At 42.3% G+C, this 13935-nt stretch overlaps 1 protein-coding gene across 3 annotated transcripts in view; it reads left to right on the top strand.

The window, feature by feature from the left end:
• The window catches only part of DRP2 (dystrophin related protein 2), a 280136-nt gene that overhangs the window by 71146 nt on the left and 195055 nt on the right, over positions 1-13935 (top strand). For all 3 annotated transcript variants that reach the window (XM_075184671.1, XM_075184672.1, XM_075184673.1), the window contains exon 11: positions 6369-6480. In XM_075184671.1, coding sequence (XP_075040772.1) covers positions 6369-6480 — 112 coding nt within the window. The remainder of the gene's footprint in view (positions 1-6368; positions 6481-13935) is intronic.

Here is a 13935-nt window from a genome sequence, read left to right on the forward strand (position 1 = left end):
TCCAGGCAAAGTAACTGACACAAGCAAATAATTAAGGTCCAGAAGTCAGGCCAAAAGGTCAGGGCAACAGGCAAAACAGCGTGGTCCAAGGTACAGGCAAATGATTCGGGGTCTCAGGCAAGCAGGCAAGGTCCAAGGTACAGGCAGGGGTCATACACAGAAGTTCAGTCCAGCAGGTATATATCAAATAACACAGGAGCAGGTTAGCAGCAGCCAGGAACAAACGGGATGAACTGCACAGAGCACAGCTTGAGGCAGGTATTTAAAGCAGTGTGACAGGTGCAGTTCTAATTTGGCCTCAGGCAAGAAGATTAACTCCTTCAGGCATGCTGAAGAGTTTAGGAACAGAACAGCAGCACCTCTGGTGGTATAAGGTACTGCTGCTAGATACAAAACACAGGAAGAGTTGTAACATCAGGGCATTGGAGGCAAAAGCTTCCAGCGAATGATCTTAAACGTAAGATTTCATTCCCTTTATTTTTTAGGCTCGACTAGAGGATTCTCTTTAAGGAGCTAGTCCTTTGCCTTGCTTAGAGGCCACCAGAAGAGAAGACTGGCATTGTCAGGACATCAACCAGCCTCCAAGCCATCTGATAAACCAGCCATATGGTGGGTTTTCTCCCCACCCAGCGATCTCTGTGGTGGAAGCCCGTCTCTTGCTTTTTGGTTTCAGTGAGGCCATTCTGTCCCTAGTTACCTCAGAGGTGATTGTCCCAATACTGAAAGAGCAAGAAGGGTTAGGTTTTTTCTCCAATCTTTTCCTTGAGCACAAAACAGGACATGACCCTTTGACCTATGTTGAGCTTAAAATCCATTACCACTCTTCTTTGGGTGGACAATTTCAAGATGGAGGGCCTGGTTCATCAAGGAACGCAAAGTGAACATAATTTGCCTTTTTTTTTTTTTTAATCAGACTGACATTGCACACACTCGCATTTCCATTTCAATATGTACAATACTTACCCTATGCAGACACAGAATATACTGCAGGATATGCACAATGACTATGTGCAATATAAAGTTCCATCACAACACATGGAAAAAAAGATATTAGATAAAATAACATATCTTAATATGATAATCATTGATAGAAAAAAATATAAAAAGAATGTTTTTAGAATTTTTTTACATGTAATAAATATATCAGAGAGTTCTTAATGTGTATTGTACTTAAAATGCAGTTTTATAGTTTGTCTTAATTGCAAACACATGTTCTGGTATTTATATGTGTCTGTCATCACTATCAGTCAGCACTTATACCTGCCCTGTAGCTGGTGCAAGTGATATGGCTAAAAAACTCATACCCCAGAGATGTTCACAACTTTAGTCAGATGAATGTGCGTGTGCTTGACCTTAGCATACCCATACTGTACATTGCCTATGTGCATTTTCGGTTGCAGAGACTTTGGTTCTGAGAAGGGGAAAAGCTCCCCATAAATGTTGTTCAATGCTCTGTTAATAGCCCAGTTATTTCTGAAGGACAGGGAAATTCGCATCCTGTCAGGCAATCGCATATCTGTGTCCTACATAAATGATCAGGGGATCACCAAGAGCTCCCTAGAGATGTGTGAGACCTCCAAGATTATACACAGGGCAGAACGGTTTGCCCAGCAGTTTCTGCAGTGTTCATCCCAGGAGTGGAAATCTGTTAGGCAGATGTGCCATTCATCCCAGGGAATGGTCTCTACACCAGGAAGTCTTCCTTCAGATTGTGGAAAGGTGCGGTGAGTCGGAGGTCGATATGATGGCCTTTTGACTGAACGACAAAGTGAACCAGTTTTTTTAAGAACCAGGGATCCAAAAGCATTTCTGGTGCATGCCGTGGCTCTTCCTTGGATTTTTTTTCCGATATATCTTTTGGTACACTGACAATCTAAAGATGGCAACAGGGCTATACTTGAGGCTCCCTCTAAGAAACAGTCTTCTAAGTCCCTTTCAACCAGACTTCGTTCAGTTGGCTTTAACGGCATAGCTGTTAAAGCCACAATCCTTATAGCTAAAGGTTTCTCTGAGGAGGTCATTCAGACTATGATTAAGTTGAGGAAGCTGATCTCTGCAAAAAATTACCACTGGGTGTGGAATATATTTAATGGTACAAAAGGAAGGGTGTGAATACTCCTTTAATTTGACTTGTCTTTTGTACTTTTTACAGGATGGCTTGGGACTTGGTTCACTTAAGGTCCAGGTTTCTACTTGGTCAGTCTCCTTTCAGAGGAAATTGGCCCTTATTCAAAATGTCCAGACACTCTTATAGGGAGTCCTGCACATTCAGCCACTTTATGTTCCTCCAATAACTCCTTTGGACCAATATTTGGTTCTCTCAGCCCACCTTTTGTGAACCATTGGAGTCTAAGGGCTAGATTTACTAAGCTGCGGGTTTGAAAAAGTGGGGATGTTGCCTATAGCAACCAGATTCTAGCTTTCATTTATTTAGTACCTTCTACAAAATGATAGCTAGAATCTGATTGGTTGCTATAGGCAACATCCCCACTTTTTCAAACCCGCAGCTTAGTAAATCTAGCCCTAAGGATCTTAAATTCTTTACTTGGAAGACCATTTTCCTTATAGCTATCACCTCAGCAAAAAAGAGAAAAAAAAAGTTTTTTTCTTTATTTTCATAGGCTGTCCATGTACCAAACCATCATTCCAGGTCAAGGTGGTGTTAAAGTTTCACCTGAACCAGGACATTAGTATATTACTCTAGTACACAATATATCTTCAGGAGAGGAAGACTCTCTTCATTTTTTGGATGTGGTCAGAACCTTGAAGATCTATCGCAATAGATCTTTGTGTAAGACAGATAAACTTCTCGTTCTTTATGACACATGGAAGAAGGGTTGGCCAGTGACAAATCAGATGATTGCTAGATATCTTGATTTTGATACAGTGGATTCTCTATCGCCAACCTTAATTAGTGCTGACAGTAGCAGAGGTGTGTAGTCTAACAAGCACCTGGTTTTCGCCTGGGACCTCTGCAAACAGGTTTAAGCTTCACTGCTGGTAGGTTTGCAGGCTGTGGCCCTCTGCGCAGACTACAAGCGTGATGAGCTGGTATCAAACAGCAACAGAGACTGGTCAGCGTAGCCACAACTGGTACACAAACGTACTGCAGAATGCCAAATAAAAAAAACGAAAAAGTGTCATAACAAGCTGGGTCAACAACAATCAGGAGCATAAACAGTACCAAACAGCAGGCAGAAGAGAGGTCAGGAATGGTCAGGGTCAGAATTAACAGCAACTAGCCACAAGAAGTACAGGAACGCTGGAGTAAAGGCTCTGTGCACAGAACAGGTTTAAATGCTAAACTGATGAATAGGTTGGGTGTCAAGTCAAAACACACGACTACAGGTTTAGAGCTCTTAAAGAGCCATGCACACAGAATAGGATTGTGGTACAGGGTTCTGCACCTGGAGTAAAAGGAAGAGTTGAGGGAGTGTGCCGGACTGTGGGTTTTGAAAGTAACAGCTGGACTCTGATATGTGACACTAGATTGATTAAGACTGTGTTGAAGCAGTCTTATAGCAATGCAGGGAAGCTGGTTCCGGAAAATATCACGGCTCACTCTACCAGAAAGGAGAGTGCTTCCTGGGTGGGTCAGCAAAGAGCCTTGACTGAGCAGCTGTGTCGGGTGACCACTTTGTCCTCTGTTCATATCTTCGCAAAGTTTTATCATTTCATGTATTTACCTCCAAAGAAGCTAGCTTTGGATGGAAAGTTTTGTACATGGTTCTGTCTGAGTTAACCTTCCCCTATAAGCAGCTTTGGAATGTTCCCAAGGTAGCAGTGTCCTCCAAATAGGATGAAAGAGAAAAGATGATTTTTGTACTTACATTAAATCCATTATTCAGGTTACATTTAAGGTTTTCAATGCTTGTGTTCCTAAAGAGAAAATGTATACTTGTTGGTTTGCTTCTTCTACCCTATCACATGGGATTATATTAGTTGAAAACTGAGTTTCCCTTTGAGAGGGGGTGTAGGAGGGAATAAGCATCATAACTTTGAAGAGATTCAAATTAAGTGCCTACTCAAACGCACGCTCTCTATACCACAAGGTAGCAGATTCCACCAAATAAAATCTGAAAAATTGATTTAACGTAAGTACAAAAACCCTCTATTTAACAATTCTAGGATACTAGCTTTAATACAAACTCTAACACTGAGCATTTTTTCCGTACTGTCTTCTTCCTTTTCTAAATCCTTTTTCATCTTAGATTGGCATCCAATTTAAACTGTAAGTCATATATCTATTACCATAGTCGGTGCAAAATCTTACATTTATCTTAAACTTAAAATTCATCTGCCATTTTCCTGTTCTGCTTTTAAATTTTCTTTCCAATTTATCTAAATTATTTTGCAACAGGTTACTATCCTATTCTGTGTTCTTATCCCTACATTGTTAAGTGACATCTGCAAACATACTATATAGCCATCTACAAGGTCATTAGTAAAAATACTGAAAAAAGGACATGGCCCTGCTCAGGAGAGAGCTAACAATCTAGTGTGATAAGAATATGCTAGAGACAAATGCAACTCAGAGTGGAGATTGGGACATTATCAAGGGTACCAGTGTGTGTGTGTGTGTGTAGCATGGGTCTAATTGGGTAGGTTCTACAAAAGTGATGGATTTTCAGAGAGCATTTATAGATTTGAAGGCTGCGAGAGAGTCTGATCAGGCATGGTAGGGAATTCCCTAGGCGGGTATCAGCACAGGAGATGACTAGTTATCAGACAAGAGGCAGATTTGTGAATCATAACAATACAAGAATGTAAAACAAACTATCTATAGTTTTTTATTATTATTCAATATTAAAAATGAACACCTGAAACACATGTTCCACTTCTAAAACATCAGCCCACATTAAAATATTTTTTTACAATAAAAGATATAATTAATAAATCCAAAAATGTAGCAGGTTCTCAGAGACAGTCACCAGCTAAGCGATGGGTGAAAACAAGAGTAGTTAAACGATCCGGGTCACAGCCAGCCAGGAAGCGAGGTGCACAAGAAAGATCCAGAGAATGGTCAGAGCAAACCAGAAGTCAAAACCAGGATGATAAAATAGGAACCAAATCAGTCCACGAAAGGTAGGTTATGGAAAGAAGCCGGGCTGGAGCCAAATACATTAGGGGTAGGGAGCAGGATGCAGGTGGGAGAAACAGGTAGGGAGAATGCTGGAGCAGGTATATACCTAATACTCTGGCACCCTAGTGGTGCCAGAGCTTCCTATTTATAGAGGGGAGTGAGGCCTGATAGGCCTGGAGAGGATTCAGTGGTCAGAACGTCACTGACCGCTGACAATCTAGCCAGATTGCCTAGCTACAGGATGTGGTGCCTAGTGTGCATGCGCCTGCCAGACACTGGCCAGCAGATAAAGAAAGCGTCCCATTGATAGGCAACGGGATGTGGCCAGACAGAGGATGCAGGCGAAAGTGCAGGAACAGCGCCTGACAAATTTATGCTGATTTAGTCAAAGTGCATGGGACATACATGGAATGATAAAATCATGCAGATCCAATGTCCAATTTTATATAGTGACATCTTCTCTGATTAAATGTTAATCCTTTATAATAGAATCCTTTATAATGAAACATGTCAAGATAAAAATTTGGACAGTGAATTTGCATAGCTTTATCAGAGCATATTGACACATTGGCAAAACCATGTTGCACAGCAGGGAGGCAAATTTATAGTGTGCGGAGAGATCTATAGTTGGGCTGGGGCATGTCCTAGCTCAACTCTAAATTGCAATGTAAAACTAAAGCTGTTAAATATTTGTGTGCTACTTGCAAAAGCTGCTAGTTTTCTCACTACACTTTGCACTTGTATTTGCGCTATTGCCAGAAAGTACCTTTGTAGGCACACTTATGACATGTGATGAAAATCTTCAAACACACATCTAATAAAACTGTCCCAATGTCCTCTCACTCTCACGATTAATTTAAGACATAAATGAGGATAAACTGAACAGTAAGAGAAAACTGAAAAATTTAAATTAAAGGGGTACGTCTACTTGTCAGCCACCACTTTTTGGGGGCACAGTGAAATGCACTTGGCAGACTAGTAGGTGCTGTTGCTAACATAAATAGGCATTGCAGGTCTACAGATTTTGTGGTTGTTAAATGTATTTTATAATTTCTGGAATTATTTATTTGTAAGCAGAAAGGACTGGTGCTTGCATTCTGTGAATAATCTGCTTTTTATTTTACTTTGAAGTCAGCTCTTTGTCTAGTATTTTCATAGCCTAGCTATATAGAAAGTATGCCATTTGTCATGCCTCTATTAGCTAACTATACAACTCTTATGACTAAAGTGTCCACTCTATATTTCTCATATTATTCCCTTAACTTGGTTACCTCTGGCCTTCCAGGTACCGAAGTCTGAAACAATTTGGGGTGGATATCTGCCAGTCCTGTTTCTTAACTGGACAAGCAGGGAAAGGAAACAAGCTCCACTATCCAATCATGGAATATTACACAACGGTATACAAGTATTTATTCTTTTTCTTATTTATTTATTTATTTATAGTAAAGGTGTCATATTTTTTCTTAACACAATAAGTACACTTTCTGTCAATTTCCAAGCTTTACCACCCCTGTAACCAGAGAGCCTATCTCACACTTATTAACCTAGTAAAATCAAAACACGGAAGACTGCAGGTTTTCCAATAGTCCACATCAGTGGTTCCCAAACTTTTGCAGTACGCGGCACCCTTAGAGTCTCCATAATTTTTTCAAGGCACCCCTCCAAAATAATTACCGAGCAGTCCCGTTTTATAAGTAGTCAAAAAAACGTAATAAGTATTTAGGTCAGGACAGAAATACTTATTTAGTTGTATGCAAAAATAATATATAAAAATATTCTTTTCCCTTGGATTTATGTGTATTATTTTCAATTATATTTCTGTCAAAGAATAATTTACAGCTAACACACACTGTGCCCCCTGCATCCACACACTCTGTGCCCTCTGCATCCCCACACAATATGCCCCCTGCATCCACACACACTGTACCCCCTGCATCCACACACTCTGTGCCCTCTGCATCCACACACAGTGCCCTCTGCATCCACACACACTGTGTCCCCTGCATCCACACACACTGTGCCCCCTGCATCCACACACACTGTGCCCTCTGCATCCACACACAATATGCCCCCTGCATCTACACACACTGTACCCCCTGCATCCACACACACTGTGCCCCCTGCATCCACACACACTGTGCCCCCTGCATCCACACACACTGTGCCCCCTGCATCCACACACTCTGTGCCTCCTGCATCCACACACTCTGTGCCCCCTGCATCCACACACACTGTGCCCCCTGCATCCACACATCTGTGCCCCCTCTGCATCCACACATCTGTGCCCCCTCTGCATCCGCGCTCTGCCCCCTCTGCATCCACGCTCTGCCCGCTCAGCATCCGCGCTCTGCCCCCTCAGCATCCACGCTCCGCCCCCTCGCTCTGCCCTCTCTGCATCTTCGCTCTGCCCCCTCTGCATCTGCGCTGTGCCCCCTCTGCATCCGCACTGTGCCCCCTCTGCATCCACGCTGTGCCCCCTCTGCATCCGCACTGTGCCCCCTCTGCATCCACGCTGTGCCCCCTCTGCATCCGCGCTGTGCCCCCTCTGCATCCTCGCTCTTTCGCCCTCTGTATCTTGCCGTGGACATGAAGATGAAAAAAAAGAAAAAAAAAAGAAAAACCAATCCTGTGGCACCCGGGACCCAGCATCCTCTCTCCTGCCGCTTCTCACTGAATATGTTGGGCATGATGATGTCACACCCGGCATTCAGTGAGAAGTGAGGAGGATGCTGGGTCCCAGGCACCGCTGGATCGGTAAGTTTTTTGTTTTTTTTCTTCTTCCTGTCCAGGGCACCCCTTTGACAGCACCGCGACACCCCTGGGAGCCACGGCACACAGTTTGGGAACCTAGGTTCTACATGAAACATTATTAGGCTAAAGGCATGCAGTATGGTAATTTGATGTAATATGTTCCTGCTTTGTATTTCTTGATTTGTGTGGGAATTAATTGATTTAATGATCAACTAAACCTAAAATACAAAATACCTTGTGAAAAAAAAAAACAACAATTAAAAATTACAAATAAACTTCGGGTAAATAGAACTCAAAATGTTTGAGAAATGAAATGACATTGCGCACTATCCTGTTAAAGAAGTAGATGTAAGAACAAGTATAATAGAAGTTCTAATGTTCTAATTCTCCTCATCCCTTCTCCAAAACTCATGTCTGCAAAACCCTTGTGTGCACTATCACTCTATCTCTCCATAGAAATTTGTGATCTCTGAGTATCAATCACTCCTCTCTTTAACAGTCAAAAACCATAGCAGCGAGGAGATGGATATAACAGTTTTATGCATATGGCCTGTGCAGTTTCAGATTATAATGGGATGTTATGTTCGTTTGGTCGCTGTCAATAAATATTGTCCGCTGCGATCGGTGTGGTTCCAACGCACAAAAGAGATTTAATAGCAAGATGTAACAAATAACAGTTAAATAAAATAAAGTACAGCGAATACATACGCAGCACACTGGATGCAGCATACAGTTATTCAGTCCTGAAGCCTGTGGTCAAAGTAGACTAAATGATGGTCACATCATCATCATCAATACAGTCTCATTTTTGGTATTTACCTCTGTAGAACGCTTTCTACACATCTGACACAAAAGTCATTTACTATAATGACACCAGCTTACCTATACTAGTGATAATTTCTTGTACCCATTCCCCTAGACCTGAGAACCATTTTGCAGGGATCAACCATGAAAGCCATTCTGCTACCTTTTCTCCTTTTCCATACAACGAAGAATTATGGCTCTTCCGAAAATTCACATTTTAATTGTAAGATCTCGTCCATTTTTTGTTCAATTACTTTTTTGGGATCATCTGTATTATTGGTGATGTATGTGCAACATTTGACATCAAATTGGGTGGCTAAAGTCACACAGTATCCACCAGTAATAGATGTGAGATAATTTAACACCAATCTATGTTGAACTAACTCCTTTTTATAAGCCTGTAGCTCCTTACCCGTATATCTGAAAGTGTTGTCATACATCTCGGTATTGGCTATGCATTTAGCCAGGTCTTGTATATACTTAAAATTTAGGGCAATCCTGGTGGGGTATAATGCTTCCATAATTTGAAATCTTGTAGTTTTACTAATTAACTTTGTAGCTAAAGGTTGTTCACCTGGAATCATATTTCTTTTGCCACAATCATGTTCATACTGTGTGTGTACATATGGGGGTAATGTTGTTCTATGAATATCAATCATTTCATCATGTGTAATTGTCATAACCTTTGGACCAATTTACCTAGAAAACATAAACCCTTGGAACTCGGAGTTAACCTGGAGAAAGCCTTTCTTCCACAAACATAATACACATCATCTGGGAGGACATAAAGTACAGTACGATCATTGATAATATTGCATAAAGTTTTGACAAAACTCAACATGCCTAATGTCTCCATCTGTTCAAGACAAGTTTCAGCATGTATAACATTCTGACAATAGCCTAAAGAAACTTTCCCAATGAATACTCTCTTATGTTTGTTGATATGCCCCCCGTCTATGATGTCCATCAATATTTCAGGTTGTTGGTATTTGTGATGAAATTAGGTATTAATATCAGCTTAATCAGTCTGCACCTCGTTTCTCACAAACTGTGGACTATAAAAATATATTCTTTTTCTAGCCTTCTGGTTCCCTATATTTGTCAGTCATATTTAAACTTGTCTATATTCTATTTGAAAGTAGTTAAAATGTCTGCCAGCATGTTTTTGTTATCTTGTAGACTTGTCCATGTTTGAGCCTAGGCAAAAGAATTATTGTCCACCAGTGCTGTATGAATGTACATCACACTAGGTGGTCTCATGTATTAAGATAGGGAAAAGGTCCACAGATAGAGCTCTATGTTTAATTACAGAGGACTGCATTATGTATTTAAAATGTAATGTGCCTGGATTGCGATTTCTGCTGTTTAAACAAACTCTACTGTATAACCACAGAATAATACCTATCCTTAATTATATCAAGAATGGCTCATCTGCTATCCCTTTGTCTGTACGTTTATCTGTGAAAAGGTAAACACAGAAAAGGACCAATCAGGCAGGTCCTGGAACTCCAAGGAAGGTCATTTCTGCTTTTAAATACCAACTCCAGAGAACAGCAAATTGGCATTCACTACCCAGTGATAGCTGAAGTCAGGCTGGAGTAGAGATCCAGATCTCTGCCCTGACAGGAAAGGGACAATCGATCCCTAGAGTACTGCCTTTGCCCTGATCTACCTCTCCAGGTCTTGGGGAGCCGTGTGTCTGACAAAAGCGGAGTGACAGTGACTCAGGACCACTTCCTTGCTAGTAGCCTTAAAGGAGAGAGGGGAGAAGCCTGGATGGATAGACAGCAGTTCCAGAGATTGACTAGGATACTGGTGAGGTGTTTTCATTATACCCTGTATGTTGTCTGTGCCAGAGTGTAGAGTTATTTGCTGCAGGTTTTTATTTAAAGATGTTTATTGCTGTTTGGTGCTACCATTTTGTTAAATAAACTTGTTTATTTTATTTTGGATATTTGCGTGCGTGATTTTGAACCTTGGATAGGTACCGGGTAGGACAGCTCTGCGGCACAGAGGGTTACATTAAACCCGGTATCTTCACAGTATTCTTGAGAGTCTCCCATCAATACCGGTGTGACCAGCTATTGTCTGATCAGGTATTTCAGCTTCCCAATTCTCCAGTCTCTTTTCATGTGAAAAATTCAGACATAACAATGATTGATCTATGGAGTATTGGCGAAGCTTTAGACTAGGGGACCTAGTGATATTATATCTCCCTTCTATGGCCCTCCCTCCCCGTAATTTGAGGACCTTAGAGATGTCTAGTGGGAATGGTACTAATCCTACATTATGTTGTCCCTGAGGCACATGAGAGCACACCCAGCACTCAGTTTGGTTTAAGACCTTACCCACTTGGGAGTGATAATCGTCTAAGGAATGCCCGCCCAAATCCAAATTACTATTGGACTGGCATCACTGGATGCACCTCTCTTCAACTAGGGAGTCACAGTACTTACAGATGCAATATTCCTCAGTCAATAGCCCCTCACACTGTCTTTGAGTTCCAGAATTAGCAGGCCTTTTCATTACGCCTGTACTGAGTTTGGCAACAGGCTGTACTGATTGTTCTAACAACTTCTCCTCCAACTCCACTTCATCAGTATCCCTACTGGACCCATTCTCCATCATCTGTCCACCATCATAAGATTAGAATGTCCGAAAAGAAAAAAATGAGAAAAATCCTGGAAAAAGAAGAGTAAAGGAACCGTCACTCCATGCTGGAATGAGCCTGTACAACGTCCCTCTAGCTGCAGTCTTTAGGTCTCCTGGAACAGGTTCACGAGTGACAGATCTGTGGTGTCAGTCTTGGCTTTGTCTTGTACCTTCTCTGGATAGTTGACTTTCCTGCAGTGAGTAAAATGAACCCAAGTGTCTCTTTCTGCTACTTTAAGAGATGTGGTGCTGGTTATCAACACTTGGTACAGGCCTTCCAACCAGTCTATTAAACAAACTGAGCGTAAGAAATTGCGGATTATGACATATTCCCCAGGTTCAATATTGTGACAGTTTGTTTCTGGCATTCCAGGTGTTACGAGCCCAGCCGCCGCGACTCACTCACCTGCGTCCCGGTCGTCATAGCGACGGCCGGGACGTCACTTCCGGCCAGGACCCGGCCGTTGTTATGCGCTCGGCAGGCTGTGTAGCCAGGCGCATGCTCACTTGTATTTCACAGCCTGTGGGCTGATTAAACAGGGCATATTATTTATTAGCCTACACCTGAGTGTAGGTCCAGGGGCAAGCTCTGATTTGTCTAACGGTATAGCAGGCAATTAGCCTGCAAATGTGCACTCAAGCCCTGATTGGTCTGCCTGTGTATTTAAGGCAGTGAGGTCTGCAGCCTCACTGCCGGTTATAGCTTCTGTGCTCCAGTCTGCTGACCTGCTTGTTCCTGTTCTAGTCTTCTGAGACCGCTACTGATTTTCCGTGTATGACCCTTGGTTTGGATTTGTGAATCTCGTGACCCTGACCTCTGGCTTGAATACCGACCTCCCTGTCTGCTCGTGACCCTTGACCCCAGCTTGTATACTGGTACTGTTGTCTGCTGCCGGCCCCTGACCTCTGCTTGGATTCCACGCCGCTTGCCTGGGTTCTCCCCAGCCGGTACACACTTCACGACCCTCTGTCAGTCCGCAGCCCAGTCTGTCCCCACCATCAGGGGCTCCAGTGAACACCTGACTGGCAGAGTAGACTCCGGGTTGTGTTGTGCCGGCTGGAGGGGTTCCTAACACCAGTTGACAGTATTTTGGGTTTCTGTTGCTGTTGTCTTAGCTCTGCTCATTTTTGTGAGATATTGAACACTCACTTCATTATTGCATTTTAAATCATCTTGTGGACCTATAATCAAAAGAGGTTGTCTGTGACAAAGGGGGACAGATTAAGAGGAGGTCTGGGAGTGGTTCTGATGCTATGGAGGACTAGTGGCTAAGCTTCTGGCCATGCCAATCAAGTTTCAGCCATTACCTTACACAGTTTGTTCTTAATGGTACCATTTATCCTTTCCACCTTACCACTGGCTTGTGGTTGATAAGGAGTATGAAGTTTGCTATCAATTCCCATAAGTTTACACATGTTCTGAAACATATCACCAGTAAAATGAGTACCCCTATCGCTTTCTATAATTCTTGGGTACCATATCTGCATACAAACTCCTGAACAATTTTTTTAGCAGTAAAAACAGCAGTATTAGTGACAGCTGGAAATGCCTCTATCCAGATAGAAAATACATCAATACACACTAATAGATATTTGAGATTTCTGCAAGGTGGTAATTGGATGAAGTCAATTAGTATTACCTGATAAGATCCGTCTGTAGGAGGGATATGGGATGCTCAGTTCCTATTGTCTTCCCAACATTTTTCCTCAAACAAGTAAGACAAGACATTGCCTTTTTACTGGCTTGAGAAGAAAAGCCCGGTGCAGACCAGTATGCTCTAACTAGCTTACACATACCCTCTTTACCCAGATGAGTCAGACCATGTGCTGCCTCAGCTAGGCCTGGGAAATATGCTCTGGGAGTCACGGGTCTACCTTGCCTATCTCAAGAGTCCAGAGGACTCTTGACCATGTCCCTTCGTCTTCCAGACCGCCTATTCCTGTAGGGAACACAAATCTTACATTTAATTTAATTTTTGTGCGCTTGTCGTCTGGAAAACCATCATCTTTTCAGTTGACATGTTAATAGATAAACCTGCTGCCCACTTGGCAGCTTCGTCTGCCCTGCTATTGCCCATTGATACTGGATCTCCTTTGTATGTGCGGGCTTTCCACTTGATGACAGCTTCCGCCTTGGGTAATTGTATTGCTGTCAAGAGTCCTTTCATGTGATATGAGTGTGCTACTAGTGTGCCTGACGCTGTCATAAAGTTTCCAAGACGCCAAAGGACACTGAAATCATGCACTACCCTGAAAGCATACCTAGAGTCAAGGTATATATTAGCTGATTTACCCTCTGCCAACTCACACACTTTTCTTAGTGCCACGAGTTCGACCACTTGGGCTTGAGTGAGGTGGGCCAAGGGGTTTAGCTTGTATCACATCTTTATCATCTACAACAGCATAACCGGTACATAGTTCTCCTGTGTCTCTCTATGACAACACCCATCTGTGTAAAATGTAAAATCTACATTTTCTAAGTGGGTTTCACGTATGTCAGTTCTCGCAGTAAAAGTCTGGTTCAGATATTCCATACAATCATGTGTATCAGTATATCTGCAAAACTCACCCTCAGCTAGAGTCTCTTCTTCTTCCACCCTTTGCGTATCTCCAGGCACATATGGTAATTATTTAGCTTCATTTAA

Source organism: Mixophyes fleayi, chromosome 9 (genome assembly GCF_038048845.1).
Source record: "Mixophyes fleayi isolate aMixFle1 chromosome 9, aMixFle1.hap1, whole genome shotgun sequence".
NCBI classification, from domain to species: Eukaryota; Metazoa; Chordata; class Amphibia; order Anura; family Limnodynastidae; genus Mixophyes; species Mixophyes fleayi.